Genomic DNA, 24,613 nt, shown 5'->3' with positions numbered 1-24,613 from the left:
AAAATTAAAGACCAAAAATTTTAAATACTTAGGCATAAATCTAACAAAATATATACAAGATCTATACGAGGAAAACTACAAAACTGATGAAAGAAATGAGAGAAGATATAATTAAATGGAGAGATATTCCATTTTCATGGTGGAATATTATTAAGATGTCAGTTCTCCCCAACTTGATCTACAGATTGAATGTAAAAATGTAATCTCCGCCAAAATCCCAGCAAGTTATTTTTTGGATATTAACAAACTGATCCTAAAGTTTATATGGAAAGGCAAAGACCCAGAATAGTCAACACAATACTGACGTAGAACAAAGCTTGAGGACTGACACTGTCCGACTTCAAAACTTACTATAAGCTACAGTGATCGAGACAATGAGATATCGGAGAAAGAACAGACATATAGATCAATGAAACAGAATACAGAACTCAGGAATAGACCTATACAAATATAATCAGCTGATCTTTGACCACGGAGCAAAATCAATTCAATAGAGAAAGGACAGTCTTTTCAACAAGTGGTGCTGGAACAGCTGGACATCCACTTGCAAAAAAATTTAGATACAGACCTTACACTTTTTATGAAAATTTATCTAATTGTAATACACGACATTATACAACTTCTAGAAGATAACATAGAAGAAAATCTACGTTTGGCAAAGAGTTATTAGATACAACGAAACCATGTTTTTCTTAAATATTTCATTAAAGATAGATTTATTGGAGAGTAACAGTCTGATAATGGTAGAGAAAAAAGGGCAAAATGTATCACAAGTTCTAACAGACAGAAGCAGAAGGAATGCTGCTTACTTTGCTTTCATTTTAATTTTTTAAGGACAATAATAGTTTGAATGCAATCACTGATGGTAATCACTCATATTACCTTAAAACTTACTGATTCCATGGAAACCCTGGTGGCATAGTGGTTATGTGCTACGGCTATTTACCAAAAGGATGGCAGTTTGAATCTACCAGGTGATTCCACGGTATGATAGAAAAGGCATCAGCATAGTCAAAAGACCTGACTTCCAACCCTTGTAATTTTTAGTGTGGTTTAGGACAAACCCATGGCCTCAGTTCATCATCTGGAAAATGAGGATAATGCCTACCAACCTATCTTAATCACATAGTAGGAAATAACTCCATCACATATATTGCCATAAATTACAAAAAGTGGATATTATACTGCCTAATAGTTTTTTTTTAATAGTTACGTGTACAAAAGAAGTCGGACAGAGGGAAATCTTAGAGATGCTCTCATTTCTTTATCTCTTCACCTTTTTCATTTTCTGATTAAAATAATAATAATGGCTAATATGTGAATCTTACTATGCTCCAGGTAGTACTTTCAGGACTTTTAAAAACATTATTTCACTTAATCTTCACAACCCTACGAAGTAGGTGCAATTATCTCCATTTTACAGATGGGGAAACTATGATATAGAGAAGTAACTTGCTCAAGGTCACAAGGTCACAAGGTTAGCAAGGGTCTAAGGAATAGGGGGTCTATCACCCAAGTTCTTAAATACTATATGCCTCCCTATCAATGTTCTAACTGTATTCCTCCAGCCTCCAGTTGACAAACTCTGAAAAATCCAGAACTTATTTAGAAATATAAGTGCCTCTCACCATAACTGACTATAGGCTGTTAGCTCATTTCAAGATAAGTGCTATGTGTAATGCTCCCAGCAGGTAATCATATCATTTTTTCAATTTAGGACAAAAAGGTTTCCTCCCACTGCTAGGTATATATGTTCTTTCTATCCCGACTTAACTTTATTGCTGTCAGGTCTGCTGTTAAATACTCTTGTAAGTCCCATCCTTTCCAAAAGGGATTTAAAAAAAAAAAAAAAAAGCCAATTAGGTACTCAAATGCCTCAATCCTTACATTGAATTCTCTCATCTATAAAAGTCCTTAGAAAGTGAGAAAAAGGATGTGAGGGGCTACTGACCAATGAGAGAACCTGAAGTCAGGCTGTAAAGGAGTAAAATTTCATATCTTCCCTAGAGTACATTGCTGTTGTTAGTTGCCATCAAGTCGATTCAACTCATGGTGACCCCATATGTGTAGAGTATAACTGCTTCATAGAGTTTTCAAGGCTGTGGCTTTTTGGAAGCAGATCGCCAGGCCTGCCTTCCAAGGTGCCTCTGGTTGGGTTCAATCCACCAACTTTGGGCTGGTAGTCAAGTGCTTAGCCATTTGTATTACCCAAGGACTCCTTACATTACCTCAAAATAGCCCAAATGATTGGATCAGATTTTGGAAAGAGTTCTACGTAGTAGCTGAGGAAACAGCACAAAAGTTTAGGAAGAAATTACATAAGCATTTTTACTTTGAGAAACTGAAGGTTGGGAAAACCAATTGTAGAGAGTAATCAATACTCTAAGAAAAATGGCAGCTAAACAGTAACTGAATTTTTGTAAAAATTGGAACATATAGCTTTGAAATATTCAGCTATATATCTTAGAAAGCAGATGATCTTCAATTCCTAAATAAACCAAATTTTGATTATGTTTAACATATGTATAATTTTGTTTAGTTGGCATTCATATTTCATAGATAGAATTCACAATGTGTGTATCAGAACTAGTGAATAAAATTACAAACATACATAACCTAACCTAACCCAATGCTGCTGCTATTCATAAGGTTTTCACTGGCTAATGCTTTTCAGAAGTAGAGTGCCAGGTCCTTCTTCCTAGTCTGCCTTAGTCTGGAAGCTCAGATGAAACCTGTCGGCCATGTGTGACCCTGCTGGTATCTGAATACCAGCGGCATAGCTTCCAGCATCACAGCAACACGCAAGCTCCCACAGTATGACAAACTGACAGGTCCCTGTAGACATTTGAGTTTGGGACCCCTGTTTTAAAACGAAGCACTTTTTTTTTTTGAGGGGAAAGATGGGTAAGTGGGAAAAAAGAAGGAAGAAGGATAAAGCTCTGGGCTGTGAAATTATGTGTTCAGGGATTCCTCTACCACAGGATATTTGGGCTATGGCGAACAAGGACTTCATTAATTCAATAAATATTTACAGAATACCTTACATGCCATGTATTAAATTAGGTACTAGGCATACAGCAAGAATAGACTTGGTCCCTACTCCTATAGAATTTACAGTCTAACATGCTTACACGAACAATTCACACAAACAAATACAAAATTCCAACTGTGCAAATGATATGAAGGAGAGGAACATAATGGTCTGTGAGTCTGTAATTTTGGAATCTGATCTAGCTAGATAGATGGATGAAGACTTACCTGAAAATGTGTTACCCTGGGGCTGAAGGGTAACCAAACAAAGAAATAGGAAAACACTTTCTAAGCAGAGGATAAAGCATATGGGAAGGCTTTGTGACAGAAGGGAAATGGCAAGTACAAAGGACTGAAAGAACACTAAGTGTGGCTGGAGTAGCAAAGAATAAGGAGAAACACAGTCTGAGATGAGGCTGGAACCATGAAGTACCTTGTATGTATAAAAGAATTAGTCTTTATCCTAATAGCAACCAGAGTCCTTGGAGGAATCTGGGGGTGGGGCTTTTACAGTTAGACAACTAGGTTTTTGTTTAAAAAGTATGAATCTGGCTATACAGTGTTGAGACTTTATGCCTGTAGGGGCCAGATGATATAGACACACCAATTGGAAGGCTGCTGCTGTACACTAGGCAATAAACAAAACCAAACATGTTGCTCTTGAGTCGATTTCAACTCCTGGTGACCTCTGTGTGACAAGAATAGAACTGCTCCATAGGGTTTTCTTGGATGTAATCTTTATGGAAGCAGATTGCCAGGCCTTTCTCCTGTGGAGCAGCTGAGTGGGTTAGAACCACCAACCTTTAGGTCATTAGTGAAGCATGAATTGCACCACTCAGAGACTTAGTTGGTAGTAACTTGAGCCAGTCATTGTGGATGGGGAGAAATGAATGGACTTACGAGATGCTAGGAAGTAACACAGAAAGCATTTGGTGATGGAATGATTATGAGGAATGAGGGAGAAGACAGAATCAAGAATGACTCAGGTTTCTGAATTGTATAAATGGATGAATAGCAGGGCTATTCAATGAAATGGGGAACCAAAGAGGAGGACCAGGTTTTGGGAGAAACAGATATGGAATGAACGGGGGTAGTAAAGATCATGAGCTCAGTCTGAAACACCTTGAATCTGAGTGTTGCAGACATCCTGGAGGAGACGTCAAATAGGTGTAGAATATAGAAAGACAGAGCTCGGCGGAGCAGTCTCAGAATGGTAGATATGTGAGTCACCTGCTTTTAAGTGGGACGATGGATTTAGATGAGATTACTTGGGAAGAAAAGAGGGTCTAGGCCTAAGCCTTGAGAAACATCAACCTCAGATGGCAAGGAAAAGGCAGAGGATCCTGAAGAGAAGCTAACAAGGTAGTAAAAAAAAAAAAAACCAGGAGAGGGTGTTATTTTGGAAGCCAATGAAGGGTGTGTTAAAGAAAAAGATACGTTATATGCTGCTCAGAGATCAGTTTGGTTGAGGACTGAAAAATGTGTAATAGGCCTGTTGACATGAAGGCCACTCTAAGCCTTGTAGTGTTAAGCCTTAGGCAACTGTTATTTTGGCAGAGTGATAGGGGAAAACCCAGATTAGAATGGCCAGAGAAGTGAGAAAATGGTGAGCTTGTGTGTAATCACCTCTGAAGAAGTTTGATTATGAAGAAAGGTATGAGGTAGCTTTTGGCTTTGTCAAACCTCTTTATGTTTTCTATTTTATTAATTTCTATATTCATCTCTTTCCTTTCTATACTCATCTCTTACTGTTCTTTTTCTAAAATAAACTGAATGCTTAGTTTGTTAAATTTCAGGCTTCTCTAACATAAACACCTAAGGTTCTAAATTTGCTTCTGCATGCCAATTTAGCTGTATCATTCAAATTCTGATCTGTAGTAGTTTTATTATCATATTCTAAGTATTTTCTTAAATTTCTATTATGATTTATCCCTTTACCCATGTGTTCATAAGTGTTTTAGAAATTTGCAAGTATAGTTTCACATGTTATTCTTGTTACTAAATTCTAACGTAACGCTTTGGGGGTGAGAGAATGTAGTCCAAGAAATTTCAAAATTTTCAAAATTGAATAATAATAGCTAATAATCAAGACTTTATACCATGCACCATTCAAAAGAGTTTGCATTAATTATATAATTCAATTCCCACAATAATTCTGAGAAAGACGCTATTATTATTCTGATTATTAAAAGTGGCACAAAGAAATTAAACAACTTGTGCAAGTCATTGAGAAGGTAATTGGTGGGACTATACTTTTTACAATTTGTTCCCTAGTTTAGGTTTTATTCTTAAACTGTAAACAGAGCCCAGTACTTTTTATTTTTTTTAATTTTTATTGTGCTTTAAGTGAAAGTTGAAAAATCAAGTCAGTGTCTTATACAAAAATTTATACACTCCTTGGTATATACTCCTAGTTGCTCTCTCCCTAATGAGACAGCACACTCCTCTCCACCCCTTATTTTCGTGTCCATTCAGCCACCTTCTGACCCCTTCCGCCCTCTCATCTCCCCTCCAGACAGGAGCTGCCCACATAGTCTCATGTGTCTACTTGATCCAAGAAGCTTACTCTTTACCAGTATCATTTTCTATCCCATAGTCCAATCCAATCCCTGTCTGAAGATTTGGCTTTGGGAATGGTCCTTGTCTTGGGCTAAGAGAAGGTCTAGGGACCATGACCTCTGGGGTCCTTCTAGTCTCATTCAGACCATTAAGTCTGGTCTTTTTACAAGAATTTGAGGTCTGCATCCACTGTTCTGCTCACTCAGGGGTTCCCTATTGTGTTCCCTGTCAGGGCAGTCATCAGTTCTAGCCGAGCACCATCTAGTTCTTCTGGTCTCAGGATGATGTAGTTTCTCATTTATGTGGCCCTTTCTGTCTCTTGGGCTCATAATTACCTTGTGTCTTTGGTGTTCTTCATTCTCCTTTGCTCCACGTGGGTTGAGACCAATTGATACATCTTAGATGGCCGCATGCTAGTGTTTAAGACCCCAGATGCCACTCTTCAAAGTGGGATGCAGAATGCTTTCTTAATAGATTTTATCATGCCAATTGGCTTAGATGTCCCCCAAAACCATGGTCTCCAAACTCCTGCCCCTGCTACGCTGGCCTTCAAAGCGTTGTTTATTCAGGAAACTTCTTCGCTTTTGGTTTAGTCCAGTTGTGCAGACCTTGCCTGTACTGTGTTGTCTTTCCCTTCACCTAAAATAGTTGTTCTCTACATCTAATTAATGAATGCCCCCTCTCTCCCTTCCTCCTTCCCCACTCTCGTCAGAGAATATTTGCTTCTCTGTTTAAACTATTTCTCGAGTCCTTATAATAGTAGTCTTATACAATACTTGTCCTTTTGCAACTGACCAATTTCACTCAGCATAATGCCTTCCAGATTCTTCCATGTTCTGAAGTTATTCACACATTCATCACTGCTCTTTACCGATGCATAGTATTCCATTGTGTGACTATACCATAATTTATTTATCCATTCAACTGTTCACGGGCAGCTTGGTTGCTTCCATCTTTTTGCTATTGTAAACAGTGCTGCAATGAACATAGGTGTGCATATATCTGTTCGTGTAAAGGCTCTTATTTCTCTAGGATATAGTCCAAGGAGTGGGATTGCTGGATCATATGGTAGTTCTATTTCTAGCTTTTTAAGGAAGCGCCAAATCGATTTCCATAGTGGTTGTACCATTCTACATTCCTACCAGCAGTGTATAAGTGTTCCAGTCTCTCCAAAACCTCTTCAGCATTTATTATTTTGTGTTTTTCTGGATTAATACCTGCCTTGTTGGAGTGAGATGGAATCTCACTGTAGTTTTGATTTGCATTTCTGTAATAGCTAATGATCATGAGCATGTCCTCATGTATCTGTAGCTACCCGAATGTCTTCTTTAGTGAAGTGCATGTTCATATCTTTTGTCCATTTTTAATTGGGTTATTTGTCTTTTTGTAGTTGAGTTTCTGCAGTATCATGCAGATTTTAGAGATCAGAGGCTGATCAGAAATGTCATAGCTAAAAACTTTTTCCCAGTCTGTAGGTAGTTTTTTACTCTTTTGGTGAAGTCTGTGGATGAGCACTGGTGTTTGATTTTTAAAAGCTCCCAGTTATCTAGTTTCTCTTCTGCATTGTTAGTAATGTTTTATACACTGTTTATGCCACGTATTAGGGCTCCTAGCGTTGTTCCTATTTTTTCTTCCATGATCTTTATCGTTTCAGATTTTATATTTAGGTCTTTGATCCATTTTAAGTTTGTTTTTGTGCATGGTGTGAGGTATGGATCTTGTTTCATTTTTTTGCACATGGATATCCAGTTATGCCAGCACCATTTGTTAAAAAGGCTGTCTTTTCTCCATTTAACTGAATTTGGGCCTTTGTCAAATATCAGCTGCTTATATGTGAATGGATTTATGTCTGGATTCTCAGTTCTGTTCCATTGGTCTATGTGTCTGTTGTTGTAACAGTACCAGGCTGCTTTGACTACTGTGGCAGTATATTAGGTTCTAAAATCAGGTAGAATGAGGCCTCCGACTTTGTTCCTCATTTTTAGTAATGCTTTATTTATCCGGGGCCTCTGTCCCTTCCATATTAAGTTGGTGATTTGTTTCTCCCTCTCATTAAAAAAATTAATGGAATTTGGATCGGAATTGCATTGTATCTATAGATGGCTTTTGGTAGAACAGACATTTTTACAATATTAAGTCTTCCTATCCTTGAGCAAGGTATGTTTTTCCACTTGTGTAGGTCTCTTTTGGTTTCTTGCAGTAGTGTATAGGTCTTTCACATCTCTGGTAAGATTTATTCCTAAGTATTTTATCTTCTCGGAGGTACTGTAAATGGTATTGATTTAGCAATTTCCTTTTTGGTGTTCTTTTTTCTTTGGTGGTGTACAGAAATCCAACTGATTTTTCTATGTTTATCTTGTATCCTGATACTCTGCTGGACTACTGGTTTCGGCAATTTTCTTGAGTACTCATTAGGGTTTTCTGTGTACAAGATCATGTCATCTGCAAATAGAGATACTTTTACTTTTCCTTACCAATCTGGATGCCTTTTATTTCTTTGTCTAGCCTAACTGCTCTGGCTAGGACCTCCAGCACAATGTTGAATAAGAGTGGCGATAAAAGGCATCCTTGTCTGGTTCCCAATCTCAAGGGGGATGTTTTCAGGGTCTCTCCATTTAGGATGATGTTGGCTGTTGGCTTTGTATAAATGCCCTTTATTATGTTGAGGAATTTTATTTCTATTCCTATTTTGCTGAGAGTTTTTATCATGAATGGGTTTTGAATTTTGTCAAATGCCTTTTCTGCATCAATTGGTAAGATCATGTGGTTCTTGTCTTTTATTTATATGGATTACATTGTTTTTCTAATGTTGAACCATCCCTGCATACCTGGTATGAATCCCACTTGGTCATGGTGAATTCTTTTTTTGATATGTTGTTGAATTCTATTGGCTAGAATTTTGTTGAGGATTTTTGCATCTACGTTCATGAATGATACAGGTCTGTAATTTTCTTTTTGTTTTGGTGTCTTTACCTGGTTTTGGTATCAGGGATATGCTGGCTTTATAGAATGAGTTTGGGAGTATTCCGTCCTTCTCTATGCTCTGAAATACCTTAAGTAGTAGTGGTGTTAACTCTTCTCTGAAAGTTTGGTAGAACTCTGCAATGAAGCCGTCTGGGCCAGGGTTTTTTTTGTTGGAAGTCTTTTGATTACCTTTTCAATCTCTTCTTTTGGTATGGGTTTATTTAGTTGTTCTATCTCTGTTTGTGTTAGTTTTGGTAGGTAGTGTGTTTCTAGAAATTCATCCATTTATTCCAGGTTTTCAAATTTGTTAGGATACGGTTTTTCGTAGTAATATGATTCTTTTAATTTCAGTTGAGTCTGTTGTAATATCACCCATCTCATTTCTTATTCGGGTTATTTCTTCCCTCTCCTATTTTTCTTTTGTCAGTTTGGCCTATGGTTTATCCATTTGGTTAATTTTTTCAAAGAACCAGCTTTTGGTCTTCTTAACTCTTTCAATTATTTTTTTTTCTGTTTTATTTCATTTAATTCTGCTCTAATTTTTATTATTTGCTTTCTTCTGGTGCCTGAGGGTTTCTTTTGTTGCTCTTTCTATTTGTTCAAGTTGTAGGGATAATTCTTTGATTTTGGCCCTTTCTTCTTTTTGCGTGCATGCATTTATTGATATAAATTGACCACTGAGCACTGCTTTCGCTGTGCCCCCAAGGTTCTGATAGCAAGTGTTTTCAATTTCATTGGAGTCTATGAATTTCTTTATTTCATCCTTGATGTCTTCTATAACCCAGTCGTTTTTGAGCAGGGTATTGTTCAGTTTCCAAGTGTTTGATTTCTTCTCCCTGCTTTTTCTGTTATTGATTTCCACTTTTATGGCCTTATGGTCAGAGAAGATGCTTTGTAATATTTTGATGTTTTGGATTCTGCTAAGGCTTGCTTTATGCCCTAGCAATGTGGTCTATTCTAGAGAATGTTCCATGTGCATTAGAGAAGAAAGTATACTTGGCTGCTGTTGGGTGCAGTGTCCTGTACATGTCTATTTGGTCAAGTTGGTTGACTGTGGCATTTAGATCTTCTGCATTTTTATTGAGCTTCTTTCTCGATGTTCTGTCCTTCACCAAAAGTGGTGTGTTGCAGTCTCCTACTATAATTTTGTAGCTATCTCACTTTTCAATGCTGTTAGAGTTTGTTTTATGTATCTTGCAGCCCTGTCATTGGGTGCATAAAAATTTAATATGGTTATGTCCTCCTGGTATATTGTGTCTTTAATCTTTATATAGTGTCCTTCCTTATCTTCCGTGATGGATTTAACCTTAAAGTCTATTTGGTCAGAAATTAATACTGCCACTCCTGCTCTTTTTTGATTACTGTTTTCTTGATATATTTTGAATTTTAGTTTGTGTCTCTAAGGTGTGTCTCTCGTAGGCAGCATTATAGGCGGTTCATGTTTTTTTAATCTATTCTGTCACTCTGTCTCTTTATTAGTGCATTTATTCTACTTACATCCCACAAAATTATAGATAGGTATGAGTTTAGTCCTGTTATTTTGATGTCTTTTTTTGTGTGTTGTTGACATTTTCTTTTTCCCACTTGATTTTTTCTGCTGAGTAGTTTATATATTTTCTTTTCCTCTCATTCATTGTTGTTGATTTTGTTTCTGGTGAGTCTCATTTTTTTCTTGTATCTTATTTTGACGAGTAGGATTGTTAGTCTCCTTTGTGCTTACCTTAATATTCACCCCTCTTTTTCTAAGTTTAAACCTAATTTTTATTTCTTTATATTGCCTTGTCTTCCTCTACATACGAAAGATTTATGACTACATTTCTTAGTCCGTTTATTGTTTTAATGTTTTCTTCTTTTACACAATGACATCGCTGTTTCCCTGCTTGGAGTGTTTTTTTATCTTGATTTATTTTTGTGATTTCCCTATCTGGGTTGACATGTGAATGTTCTGCCAAGTGTTCCAGTCTTGGTTTGATATGGAATATTATTGATTTTCTAACCAGAGCCCTCCCTTTAATATTTCTTGTAGTTTTGGTTTAGTTTTTATGAATTCCCTAAACTTCTGCTTATCTGGCAATGTCCTAGCTTCGCTTTCATATTTGAGAGATAGTTTTGCTGGATCTATGATTCTTGGCTGGGAATTCTTTTCCTTTAGTGCTTTACGTAAGTCATCCCATTGCCTTCTTGCCTGCATAGTTTCTGCTGAGTAGTCTGAGGTTATTTTTACTGACTTTCATTTTTAGGTGACTTTTTGTTTACCCTTAGCTGCTCTTAAAATTCTCTCTTTTGGTAAGTTTGATTATAGTATGTATTGGTGACTTTAAGATCTACCTTACGGGGAGTTCGAAGAGCATCTTGCATAAGTATCTTCTCATCTTTCATGATATCAGGGAAGTTTTCTGCCAACAAATCTTCAACAATTCTCTCTGTATTTTCTGTTATCCCCCCCTGTTCTGGTACTCCAATCACTCGTAGGTTATTTCTCTGGATAAGTTCCACATAATTCTTAAGGTTTCTTCATCAAAAAAAAAAAAAAAACTCTTTTATCTGATTTTTCTTCATATATATTGGTGCCAAGTGCTTTATCTTCAATCTTACCAATTCTGCTTTCCACTTGCTTAGTTCTCCTCCTCTGATTTTCTATTGAGTTGTCTAATTCTGTAATTTTACAGTCAGCCTTCTGAATTTCTGATCAGTGTCCCTCTATGGATTCTTGCAGCTTATTATATTTTTCATTATGTTCTTGAATAACCTTTTTAATTTCTTCAACTCCCTTATTTGTGTGTTCCTTGGCTCGTTCTGCATATTGCCTGATCTCCTTCTTGATGTCTTGAAGAGTTCTGTATATTAATCTTTTGTATGCTGCATCTGGTAATTCCAGGATGACACCTTCATCCAGACGATCCCTTGATTCTTTAAGAGCTAGTTGAAGTGATCGTGGCTTGCTTCTTTATGTGATTTGATATTGACTGTTGTCTCTGAGCCATGTATAAGTTATTGTATTAGTTTGTGTTTGCTTACTGTATCCTGGAAACCCTGGCGGTGTAGTGGTTAAGTGCTACAGCTGCTAACCAAAGGGTCAGCAGTTTGAATCCACCAGGCACTCCTTGGAAACTCTATGGGGCAGTTCTACTCTGTCCTATTGGTTCGCTATGAGTCAGAATCAACTTGGCAGCACTGGGTTTGGTTTTTTTGGTTTACTGTATCCTAGCTCCTTGCTTTGTTTCGTCTTCATATAATGAGCCCAAAGAGGTTGCTTGAGTGAGCTAGCTTATTTTCGCCTTTGAAGCTCTAAGGTCCTGTCAGCAGATGGCTAGAGCTGTTATCAGATATATAAGTGTAGGAGTCCATTTATTTTTCTTGTATGGATTCAGCTCAGGTGTCCAGGTAATTGGTCAAGTGCGTAACACAGGCTCTGTCCTACAGTCTTAGAGGGGCAGGAGTGATTGGTGTAGGTATTGGCATCTGGTTGCAGCAGGGGGTCACGGTCTGAACAAGGAAGGGTGCTGACAACTGTCCCCTGAGTGTGTGTGAAAGCAAGTCCATTCCCTAGGGCATACAGGTGGGTGGGTTCTGCAGACAGACCCTGGGCACTCAATGCTTTTGGTTATAAGGACTGGGAGGTACCAGTTATCCTTGGAGAGTCTAGTACTTTTGTTTGTTTTTGGATCGATTTCATTAAGGTACAACTTATGCACAATAAACCATATCCATTTAGGATACGTAATTTGATGAGTTTTGGTAGATGTGTACACCCATGAAACCACCACCACAATCAAATACACAGTAATACCAGTCATATCCATCTTCCCCCTTTGTAGCGCAACCCTCCTTCTGTCCCAGGCCCCAGGCAACTGGTAACCTATTTTTTGTGGCTACAGGTTATTTTGCATTTTCCGAATTTTAATATAAAAGGAATTACATACTGTGAGGGTTTTTTTTTTCCCCTAACTTCTTTCATTCAGCATACCGATATGGAGATTAACGTTGTTATATGTCTACCAGTGGTTTTTTTTTTTTTTATTTTACTGCTTATTAGTATTCCTTTGTACGAAAGAATGATCTACTGGTGACGAGTCAATTTCGATTCATAGTGACCATATAGCACAGAGCAAAACCCCTCCACAGAGTTTCTAAGGAGTAGCTGGTGGTTTCGAACTGCTGACCTTTTCGTTAGCAGCCGCACTCTTAACCACTCATTTTGTTTATCCATTCACTTTTGATGGACATTTGGGTTAGTTTCAGTTGTGGACTATTGTGAATAAAGCTGTCATGAACATTCGTATTTAACATTTTGTATGGACACGTTTTTACAACTCTTGGGTAAATATCTAGGAGTGTAATGGCTAGGCTTTATGACAGGCGTGTTTTATTTTTTAAAAACTGCCAAACTATTTCCCAGAGTGGTTGCAAAACTTTATATTCCCACAATCAGCATATGAGTTGCAATTAATTCACAATTTTGCCAATGCTAGGTATGGCCCGTCTCCTTAGTCTTTCTACTGGATGTGTAGTGGTGTCTCATTGTGGTTGCCATTTTCATTTTCCTGATGATTAATGAATTTGAGCATTTTTTCATGTGCTTCTTGGAAATTTGTATATCTTCTTTGGTGAAGTGTCTGCTCAAATCTTTCATCCATTTTTATTGGATTATCTTATTATTGAATTGTAAAACCCCTAAATACAAGTCTTTTGCCAGATATATCTGCTGCAAATATTTTCTCCCAGTCTGCAACTTGTGTTTTCATTATCTGTCTTTCAAAAAAGAAAAGTTCTTAATTTTGATAAAATCTCATTTGTCAATTTTTTACATGATTTATGCTTTTTGTTTCCTATCTAAGAAATCTTTGCTTCCTCCAAGATCAGAAAGATTTTCTCCTGTTTTCTTTTAGAAGTTTTAGCTTTTACATTTTGGTCTATGTTAACTTTTATGTATGGTATGAGGTAAGAATCAATGTTCATTTTCTCCCACATGGATATCGAATTACTCCAGCATCATTTGTTGAAAAACTTTCCTTTCCCCAATGAATTACCTTGGCACTTCTGTCAAAAACCAGTTGAGTATATATGTCTGGATTCTTTATTCTGCTGCATTGGTCTATCTATCTATACTTTCCCCAGTATTACTTGATTGCCTAGTATTGTCTTGGTTACTATATCTTTATAGTAATTCTTGAAATCAGGTAGTGTGATCTTCCAATTTTGTTCTTTTTCAAAATCGTTTTGGCTGTTGTAAATCCTTTGCATCTCCACACACATTTTTAAATCATTTTGGAAACTGCTACCAAAAAATTCTGCTCACAATAAAATCTATTAACAAAACATTCTGCATTCTACTTTGAAGAGTGGCATCTGGGGTCTTAAATGCTATCAAGCAGCCATCTAGTATGCATCAATTGGTCTCAACCCACCTGGAACAAAGGAGAATGAAGAACACCAAGGACACAAGGCGATTACGAGCCCAAGAGACAGAAAGGGTCACATGAACCAGTGACTACATCATCCTGAGACCAGAAGAACTAGATGGTGCCTGGCTACAACTGATGACTACCCTGACAGGGAACAATAGAGAACCCCTGAGGGAGCAGGAGAGCAGTGGGATGCAGACCCCAAATTCTCATAAGACCAGACTTAATGGTCTGAGACTGAAAGGACCTTGGTGGTCATGGCCCCCAGACCTTCTGTTGGCCCAGGACAGGAACCATTCCCAAAGCCAACTCTTCAGACATGGATTGGACTGGACATTGGGTTGGAGAGGGATGCTGGTGAGGAGTGAGCTTCTTGGATCAGGTGGACACTTGAAACTATGTTGGCATCTCCTGCCTGGAGGGGAGATGAGAGGGTAAAGGGGGTTAGAAGCTGGTGAAAAGGACACAAAGAGAGAGTGGAGGGAGACAGCAGGCTGTCTCATTAGCGGGAGAGTAATTGGGTGTGTAGCAAGGTGTACATGGGTTTTTGTGTGACAGACTGATTTGAATTGTGAACTTTCACTTAAAGCACAATAAAAATTATTAAAAAAAATTCTGCTCAGATTTTACTAGGCATTGACTCTGTAGGTCAATTTGAGGAGAAATGACATCTCAAAAATAATGAGTCTTCTAATTCTTGAATAATGTATATTTTTCTATTTACTTAGGCCTTTAATTTCAGGAATGTTTTATTATTGTGGAAGTCTTGCAAATCCCTTATTACACTTATTTTTAGGCATTTAAATTTTTGGCACTATTAAAAATGGAATTGGTATTCGTTATTTCATTCTCCAATTTTTTTCTGCCAGTGTATAAAAATACAATTAAATCTTGCAAGCTTAGTAAATTTATGTATCAGTTCTAGTAGGTCTTTGTAAATTAGAATTTTACACCTGGTGATTCATATAATCTACAAATGAAGACAGTTCGTACTGCAATATTATTACACTGGTATTTTAATATTAAACCAATGTCATTTTCTTGGGATAATTCTACTTGGCTACATTGTTACACTTTTATATATTTTTTATTTGATTTCCTAAAGATTTTTCCATGTATCTTCATGATAGATATTTGCAATAATTTTTCATAGTATCTTCGTCTGAATTTAGTATCACTTAGTCCTCACAACAATCCAGTACGGTAGACATTATTAACTGCAATTTTAGAAATGTGGTAACAGGCACACACTTTATAACTTGTCCAAGGTCACATAGCTGTAGATGGTTGAGATGCACTCTAATTCACTACGTCTCAAGGCCTGTAATTTGTTGAATCTTGCTTAATGCTATAACATGTGGTTAACAAAAAAAAAGTTCTCCAAGTGTTCATGAAAATAAAGTATATCTGCTTGTTGGACAGTGTTCTATATACCTTTTTTTTTTTTGTATTTGTTATTGATCTGTTTGATATTATTGATTTTGTCTGTTTGATCTATCAATGATGTATGCTAAACTCTTCTGATAAAACATTAGATTTGTCAATTTCTCTTTGAAGTTTTGTTAACTTTTCGTTCCTTTTGGTTAGCATGGCATTTTCCCCTGCTTTTACTCTAATCATTTATGCCCTTGTTTTAGGTGAAAAGTTTTAGGAGTATGTCTTGTAAATAGCATATAGCTGAGTTTTTTAAATGCAGCATGACAAATTTCTTTTTTATGCCAGTGTTGAATTTATAATACTGACTGAAATACTTTATTTTTTAACTTTTGTACTTGTTAATTCAACCTTTCTAATAAAAAAAAAAAATGTTACTTTATTCTGGATGAATTCTACTCTCACTCTACCACCCACATTTTCATCCCTTCCACTTTGAAAGTTACACAATTTTTTTTTCTTTTGCACTAAAAGTAAAATGGAATACTTTTGAACATCACAAAACCAATGATCCTGTAAATTGAACTGCATGTTGTTTGAAGTGCCACCAATACCTGGAAGAATAGATCCATTGGCAGGGACAATGATAGCATCTATGAATGTTTAAGACTTAAGATTTTTTCCTAGCTCTATTGGCATTGTGACTAAGTCACTTTATTTTATCCTAATTAAGCAACTGGCACTCATGTTATGGAATTGCAAGAAAAATGTCAATGTGAACCTCTAAGATGAACTCATTGAATTTGGCATGCATCACAACACCCCAAAGATAGTATAATATCAACTCTTCTTTTAAGTACTTTTGAATGTTTTAATAGACTGAGAGGCAGTTGCTTGAACAAAACAAGAGGATACGGCATAGTTTAAAACCAGGAAAGTTGTGTGTCACGGTTGTATTCTTTCACCAAACTTATTCAATATGTATGCTGAGCAAATAATCCGAGAAGCTGGACTATATGAAGAAGAACGCAACATCAGAATTGCAGGAAGACTCATTAACAACCTGCAAAGGCAGGTGACACAACCTTGCTTGCTGAAAGTGAAGAGGACTTGAAGCACCTACTGATGAAGATCAAAGACTATACAGCCTTCAGTAGGAATTACAGTACAACATAAAGAAAACAGAAATCCTCACAACTGGACCAAGAAGCAACATCATGATAAATGGAGAAAAGACTGAAGTTGTCAAGGATTTCATTTTACTCGGATCCACAGTCAACACCCATGGAAACAGCAGTCAAGAAATCAGATGATGTATTGTACTGGGCAAATCTGCTGCAAAAGAGTTCTTTAAAGTGTTAAAAAAACAAAGATATCACTGTTATGGATTGAATTGTGCCCCCCCAAAATATGTGTATCAATTTGGCTAGGCCATGATTCCTAGTATTGTGTGATTGTCCACCATTTTGTCATCTGATGTGACTTTCTTGTGTGTTGTAAATCCTACCTCTATGATGCTAATGTGATGGGATAGGCGGCAGTTATGTTAACGAGGCAGGACTCAATCTACAATATTGGATTGTGTCTTGAGCCAATCCTTTTGAGATAGAGAGAAGAGAGCAGAGACACAGGGGGACCTTATACCACCAAGAAAGCAGTGCCGAGAGCAGAGTGCGTCCTTTGGACCTGCATGGAGAAGCACCTAGTCTGGGAGAAGACTGATGACAAGGACCTTCCTCCAGAGCCGACATACAGAGAAAGCCTTCCCCTGGAGTTGACACCTTGAATTTGGACTTCTAGCCTACTAGACCGTGAAAAAATAAATTTTTCTGTGTTAAAACCATCCACTTGCAGTATTCCTGTTATAGGAGCACTAGACGACTAAGACAATCACCTTGAGGATTAAGGTGCACCTGACCCAAGATTTTGTATTTTCAATCACCTCAAGAAAAAAAAAAAATTTTATTTTTTATTTCATATGCATGCAAAAGCTATACAGTGAATAAAGAAGGCCAAAGAATTGATGCCTTTGAATTACGGTGTTGGTGAAGAATACTGAATATATCATGGACTGCCAGAAGAATGAACCAATCTGTCTTGGAAGAAGTACACCCAGAATGCTCATTAGAAACAAGGATGGCAAGAATTTACCTCACGTACTTTGTACATGTTATCAGAAGGGACCAAGCCCTTAGAGAAGGACGTTATGCTTGGTAGAGGGTCAGCAAAAAAAAAGGAAGACCCTCAGTGAGATGGACTGTCACAGTGTCTGCAACAATGGGCTCAAACATAGCAATGACTGTGAGGATGGCACAGGATTGGGCAGTGTTTCTTTCTGTTGTGCATGGAAACCCTATGAGTCAGAGTCGACTCAATGCCACCAAACAACAACAACTACAAATATTCTAATGGTGGATAAAACTGATGCCGTCAAGTCGAGTCTGACTCATAGCTACCCTATAGGACAGAGTAGAACTGCTCCATAGGTTTTCCAAGGAGCAGCTGGTAGATTCGAACTGCTGAACTTTTGGTTAGCAGCCAAGCTCTTAACCACTGTGCCAACAGAGCTCCAATGGTAGATAGCACCAGTTTTATTAGATAATCAGTTTAAAGACTTCCAAGTCTTCTCTGGTAAAGGTTCATGTTCTACTGATCCCAGCAGAGAAAGTTCAATAGACACTTTTAGATTTGCACAGTTTTTTTTTTTTTTTTTTAACTACCTGCTTCCAGGAGGCTAAATATAAGTTGAAAAGCCTAATTGTTTCAGAGTGTCAGAAAGGGCCACTTCCGCTTATCTCAATTCCATTCAAGTGTATACTAAGAATAAGAGTGGTTCAGGCAGCCTTAACTTTTTGAAAACTCACCAGTTTTAGAAGACCTACCAAAGTGTATTCAAGTAGTATTTTTTTTTTACTAGCTTTATTTTATACCAATTCATAGTTCTTTAAAATTAAGTCCTTAAAATTAGAAGATTTCCAGTTAGTGAGAAACAGATACACCAAATACTTCAAACAAATCTAAAGCAAAATGGACTTGGTATTTGACAGGACAGTGAAGACACAGTGACTGGTAATTAATAAGTACAACTACTCAAAAAGATATAGGGCCTTTTGGTTAAAAAAAAAATTGCACATCAGTGAAGTTTTGTATTTGTTACCACATAAACTTTCCCTACCACTTTGCTCTAACATGAAGAATTCACTGGGAAAAGTTTGATTAACTCAGAATGGTCAATGGAAGTGTAGTTCCAGTTACTTGGAATTTATATAAAAATTTGAATTACCAAATTCTTTTAAATACATGTTCCTCTGGATTTTCTCTAATGAATAGAGAAATGATTTCTGGTTAGGATCTCTCTTTTTAAACAGGTCCTCCAAAAAACTGAAAATTTTTCTAAGTACATTCATGCATCTTAAAATTGCTAGTTTGATTATAAAAAGATAAACCTACATCCTTTTTAAGAGACAGTGTAAAAGAAAACCGTGTTAGCCCTACTTCTTTCCAAGTTATATTTTCTAGGTTAATAGTTTTATTGCTTTTCTTACAACACACAAATGAGATTCATTTAACAAGATTTTTAGACACTTAAATTCCTCACTAGCTTGGAATATTACCAATCAAAAGTCTCAAAATGGAATATACTCTGTGTATTTCATGCTGAAGAAGCACACTTTTAGAATTTTGAGCTTAAAAATCAGCTGTTTTTTTTTTTTTTTCTATTAGTTTTTAGCCAGATAGTGTTTAGCCACCTCGTGTTTACCTTAGGGTAAGAGGTATTTACTGGGAGAAGGCACAAGGGAACCTTCTAAGGGACTGGAAGTATTCTGTATCTTAAGCTGCTGGTGGTAACATGGATACCCAACTATGATAAAATTTCACCTAGCTGTACACTTAAGATCTGTATACTTTATGGTACATTATACTTCAATAAAAAAGTAAAAAGGGTGTGCAGCCACTTTAGGAAACATCCACCAACCATCTTACAGTGAACCATCAATATCATTTCATACATCATGTTGTAAAGGGGAAAAACAAGTTATCTGATGCTCATGGCATAAGGCTTCCAGTTACTGTCTTGTAAATTAACTATATCTAAACCTAGAGTTGGAGCCTTGGTGGCACCATGGTTAAGAGCTCGGCCGCTAACCAAAAGGTCGTCAGTTCGGATCTACCAGCCACTCCTTGGAAACCCTATGGGGCAGTTCTACTCTGAACTACAGAGTTGCTATGAGTTGGAATTGACTCAACTACAACAGGCTGGTTTCAAAAGACAACGTGGAACCGAGGATATCATTGCTGATGTTAGATAGATCCTGGCTGAAAGCTGAGAATACCAGAAGGATGTTTTATTGACTATGCAAAGGCATTCGACTGTGTGGATCATAACAAATTATGGATAACATTGCGAAGAATGGGAGGAATTCCAGAACATTTAATTGTGCTCATGAGGAACCTTTATATAAATTAAGAGGCAGTTGTTCGGACAAAACAGGGGGATACTGATTGGTTTAAAGTGAGGAAAGGTGTGCTTCAGGGTTGTATCATTTCACCATACCTATTCAATTTGTATGCTGAGCAAATAATCTGAGAAGCTGGACTGTATGAAGAACGGTGCATCAGGATTTGAGGAAGACTAACAACTGCATTATGCAGATGACATAATCTTGCTTGCAGCAAGTGAAAAGGACTTGAAGCACTTACTAATGAAGATCAAAGACCACAGCCTTCAATATGGCTTGCACCTCAACATAAAATAAAAATCCTCACAACTGGACCAATAAGCAACATCATGATTAACGGAGAAAGGATTGAAGTTGTCAAGGATTTCATTTTACTTGGATCCACAATAAAGCCATAGAAGCAGCAGTCAAGAAATCAAAAGACCCATTGCATTGGGCAAATCTGCTGCAAAGGACCTCTTTAAAGTGTTGAAAACGAGGGATGTCACCTTGAAGACTAAGGTGCGCCTGACCCAAGCCATGGTATTTTCAATCACAACATATGCATGTGAAAACTGGACAATGAATAAGGAAGACCAAAGAAGAACTGATGCCTTTGAATTGTGGTGTTGGAGAAGAATATTGGATATACCATGGCCTGCCAAAAGAACGAACAAATCTGTCTTGGGGAGAGTACAACCAGAACGCTCCTTAGAATCAAAGTTGGCAAGAGTGCATCTCACATACTTTGGACATGTTGTCAGGAGGGATCAGTCCCTGGAGAAGGACATCATGCTTGGCAAAGTACTGAGTCAGCAGAAAACAGGAAGACCCTCAACGAGGTGGACTGACACCATAGCTGCAACGACGAGCTCAAGCATAACGATTATAAAGATGGCACAGGACCAGGCAGTGTTTTGTTCTGTTGTGCATAGGGTCGCTATGAGTCGGAACCGACTCGAGGGCGCCTAACAACACAACGGGCTTGGTTTGATTTTGGTTAAACCTAGAATGGAGTCTCTGGGTAGTGCAAACAGTCAATGAGCTGCTAACTGAAAGGCTCGTGGTCTGAGTCCACCCAGAGGTACCTGGGAAGAAAGGCCTAGCAAAAAACGTGCACCTTGTTCATTTGTCAGTCATGCCCCCCTCCCCAAGGTATTTCTGGAAGCACGCTATGTTTAATTTTTTCACAGCAACATGTTAAAAAAAATTGGCATATCAGCTCTTACGAAAATACCTGGGGGAGGGGGGTGTAAAAATACGGAGCTTTGCAAAAACTCAGCCACTGAAAACCCTACGGAGCAGAGTTCTACTCTGACACAGATGGGATTTCATGGACTGGACCTGACTACAGCAAATGGTTTACTGGAAAAGCTACAGTAAAGCTCACTGGTATCCTTCTACCAGAAATAAGGGCAGTGAAAACACAGTGTATCAGTTTAACTGTAAATGACAGAAATATTACAATTACTTAAACAACATGTGGAAGATCAGAAGATAGTCAAATCAGTTACATGACTATGTCATGATTATTTATGATTACTCATGCCTTTTATCTCTGCTTCTTACTGTGTGGGTTTTTGTCATTGTATTACTTTTTTTTTTCTTTATTACTTGGGTTGCCCAAGGATGGGGAAGGAAAATAAAGTTAGTTTTGTTACTTATTTTCAACTGTTGTTTTTAGTGTGATAAAAAGCTGAAGTAATGACTGCGTGATTTTAAAATTATACATTCTATTTCCTGTCTTTTAAGGAAGAGTTGGTTTGTGCAAGAAATATAAACACTGAATATGTATCAATTTTTTTTACTTTTGCTTAGAACTATGTTAATTCTCATCACTTCCAAAAGCTTTTCAGATTAGCTGCATAGACCAATATTATTCTATATGAGTATTAAGCATATGATGTCACCTTGTTCCTTCCTCCTCAAGCTATTTTTTTTGTGGGGGGGAGGGGGATTTTTTTGAGCATTTCTCAAAATACTGTGGTGTAAATATCACTAGCTCACACATGATTGACAACTTTACACTCCCAAATCTGTTTGAAATGGGTCAAATACCTAAGTGCTGCAGAACAAAGCAACCCAACCAGCAATTCCCATAAAAGAGAAAGGGGGTGTGATTAGGTTCCAGCTATTAAACAAGTTATTGCCAAAAACAGTTTGGTGGTTTGTTTCTGCAATAGGCACAGGTTAAGCTAATATTTTCTTTATTAACTAACTCCAAGACTGGGCTGTAAAAGGTAGGATAAACTGCCACAGCATGAAGCAACTGGGGCAGAAATAAAGGGCTTTATGGAGATCCTTATACTGACCCTCAGCATTGGTTATTGATTATTAACCCTGTTGGAGAACTATTGAACGGCATTTGTGTGAGGCTTAACGAGCCACAGGAAAGGAGATGCAGGAGGGAATATAAGCTTCTAATAAAAGAAACGCAGCAACAATAGCAGAGGAACAGCTCTGCCTGGTGACGTAATGGCTGGCAGCAGTCCAGCTTCAGCAGGGCTGCTGCTACCTCAGCATCCAATCCCCCTCAACACAGTCCAGCTTCGGCAGAGCTACTGGGGCTGCTACTTCTTGCGATGCCACTTTGTTGGTGCCACCAACGCCTTACCTTAAGAGGGCCAGAACACTGAACAAAGGGTTGTTTTGCTGTTTTAAGTTGTCAGAACACATACACTCTTACTCGCAGCCCCCCTCCCAGGCCCCTCAGTAACCGAGTCAATCAGCTGCTTAAGTTTAGGCGAAAACATCGGTGCACACTCCAGGCGTGCCTGTTTCCCCAGGCTGGTCTCCAGTCAGCCTCCCACTGTTCCCCTCCCCCGGGCCTCGGTCCGAGGATCCAGGCGCCCCCGTTCACCCGCCCGGGCCCGCATGCCGGTCCTCCCGCCTTACCTCCGCCAGGTAGAGGTTGAGGAGACAGAGAGTGGAGAACTGGAGACAGGAGGGGAAGCAGTAGAGCAGCCAGTGCGGGAAGAAGTGCAGGTGAGCAGGCGGCCGGAGCAGGGGCAGGGAGCCGCTGAGGGAGAAGGCGGCAGAGAAGAGGGTGGTCCTGAGCGCTGCCCACAGGAGACAGAGGAAGAGGCAGAGGGTCTGGTAACTGAGCCGCCGCTCGCGGTACAGGAGCAGCCGCCACAGCTGCAGGTAGGCAAAGGCGAAGAGCGCGGCGTAGAGCACGGCGTGCAGGACGCTCAGCGCCAACTGCACCGAGCCGGGCACCGCGGCGCCTGAGGCAGCAGCGACGGCGCCTCCGCCCTCGCCGCCTCCGCCGGGCGTCGAGGGCCCGCGGCCGGCCGCCGGGGCGGCGGCGGCGGCCGCGGGACCCGGCAGGGGCACCCTCATGAGGGGACTGGTGGGAGGGCGAGGGAGAGCGGGAAGAAAGGGGCCGGACTCGGAGTCGCCGTCGAGGGGGAGAAGGATTTCCCCCTTACCCCCCACCCACCCCAGCCGCCAACCCCAGGAAGAGCTATGACGGGATCCGGAGCCCCGCGCTGAGCAGCCGCGGCTCCCCCAACCCCGCCTCCCGCCGCCCGCCCCCCGGGGGTCTCGGCTCCTCCTGCTGCGGCTCGACTCGGTAGCTGCAAAAAACAACTCTCGGCTGGAGACAATCAGCTGAGAAACCCGAGCATTTGAGGCGCTCGCTCCGCACAGTGGGCTCGTGCCGATTGGCCCAGGCGGGCACGCCCCCTGAGCGCCGCGCTCGGAAGGCCAGAGGCCGCAGGACCCGTCGCTCGAGTGTCTCAAGATCTGATTGGGTTTCCTCTTTCCCTACTTTCTCCCTCCCCTTCACTTCCCACCCACGCTGCTGATTGGCCCAGCAACTGCTCTGCCCTCTCGCGCGGGCGGGAAGATTCTGTCCTCGTCTGTCACCTGGGGCGGTGCTTGCTCCTCCATTTGCGCTTGCCATTGGCTGGAGCGCCCCCCCCCCTGCTTAGAGAGCACGAGGAGGGAGAGGCGCCTCCGGTAGTTTTTGCCCAGGAGGCCCACTTCGTTTAGTGAGTGGCGGCTGCAGGCGCAGGTGGGCGACGCGGCTCGGGGCTGTCGGGCGAGCTGGGCCTAGCCAGGCCCTGCCGAGCCGAGCACCACCCTGCCTTCTGCCTCCTGTGTGGCAGCAACCGTCGGCCGCGCGTCCGCGGCGACAGCCCGGGTCCTTGCCCGCAGGTCTTGCACTCAGGTCTCGGGCAGGTAGGTGGCAGCGCGGGTCCTTCAGGCGAGGGCTGTGATTTCTGCCTGCGGGGACACAGATTGAGGCCAGGCGACTTTCCTCCAGCAAGGACCCCATCTCCGAGCTGGACTCGCCCGCCTCTGCATCTGCCTGAGGAGCATTTTTCTTTCCTTCTTTCTTTTTCCCCCTCTAGCGTGAGCTGCAGGAAAAAGCTTCTAGGGTTAAGATGATACAGTGACTTCACCACATTACTACGTCCCGGACGTGAGCCCTACATTGATGAGAGATGCGAACCGAAACTCCAAGTAAAAAACCCTTCCCTCCCTCGGAATCTGTCTCTCCAGGAAGAGTGGTATTAGGATGAAATGGCTACTGAAGCTCTCTGTGAGTAGGGGGTAGGCGGTAGTTTGAAACTCAGATTTTGGAAAGATGCTTAAGGCATAAAGTTAGAAAAAAAAGGCAGAAACAGAAGCGTTAGTCTTTGAATATCAAGAGAAGTAGTAGAATAGTCTGCTTTTTAAATTCCGCGTGCATTCTCTGGGACTGAGAGAGATGTAAAATAAATGCTATATTATGTTACTGCTGTGAATAAATGAGGAATAAATAGATCTCCCAAGGAATTTGGGCTGGCAAATAAAATTTGTTGGCCTTTTTTGTTTGTTTGATAATAAAATGAG

The 24,613-nt window shown here is 39.7% G+C and overlaps 2 protein-coding genes across 4 annotated transcripts in view; one reads left to right on the top strand and one right to left on the bottom strand.

Moving 5' to 3' along the window:
* The window catches only part of GPR137C (G protein-coupled receptor 137C), an 81,909-nt gene extending 58,796 nt beyond the window's left edge, over positions 1-23,113 (bottom strand). The window contains exon 1 of the mRNA XM_049897812.1: positions 22,667-23,113. Coding sequence (XP_049753769.1) covers positions 22,667-23,113 — 447 coding nt within the window. The remainder of the gene's footprint in view (positions 1-22,666) is intronic.
* A 534-nt stretch (positions 23,114-23,647) lies between these two features.
* Positions 23,648-24,613, top strand: part of TXNDC16 (thioredoxin domain containing 16) — a 130,828-nt gene continuing 129,862 nt past the window's right edge. For 2 of the 3 annotated variants that reach the window (XM_049897804.1, XM_049897805.1), the window contains exons 1-2: positions 23,648-23,956; positions 24,130-24,320. The gene's annotated coding sequence lies outside the window, so the exon portion shown is untranslated. The remainder of the gene's footprint in view (positions 23,957-24,129; positions 24,321-24,613) is intronic. The other variant, XM_049897806.1, reaches the window with a different exon arrangement.

The sequence above is a fragment of the Elephas maximus genome, chromosome 10 (genome assembly GCF_024166365.1).
Source record: "Elephas maximus indicus isolate mEleMax1 chromosome 10, mEleMax1 primary haplotype, whole genome shotgun sequence".
NCBI classification, from domain to species: Eukaryota; Metazoa; Chordata; class Mammalia; order Proboscidea; family Elephantidae; genus Elephas; species Elephas maximus.
The sequence above is the reverse complement of the archived record's forward strand: the minus strand, read 5'-3'. Positions and strand labels throughout refer to the sequence as shown.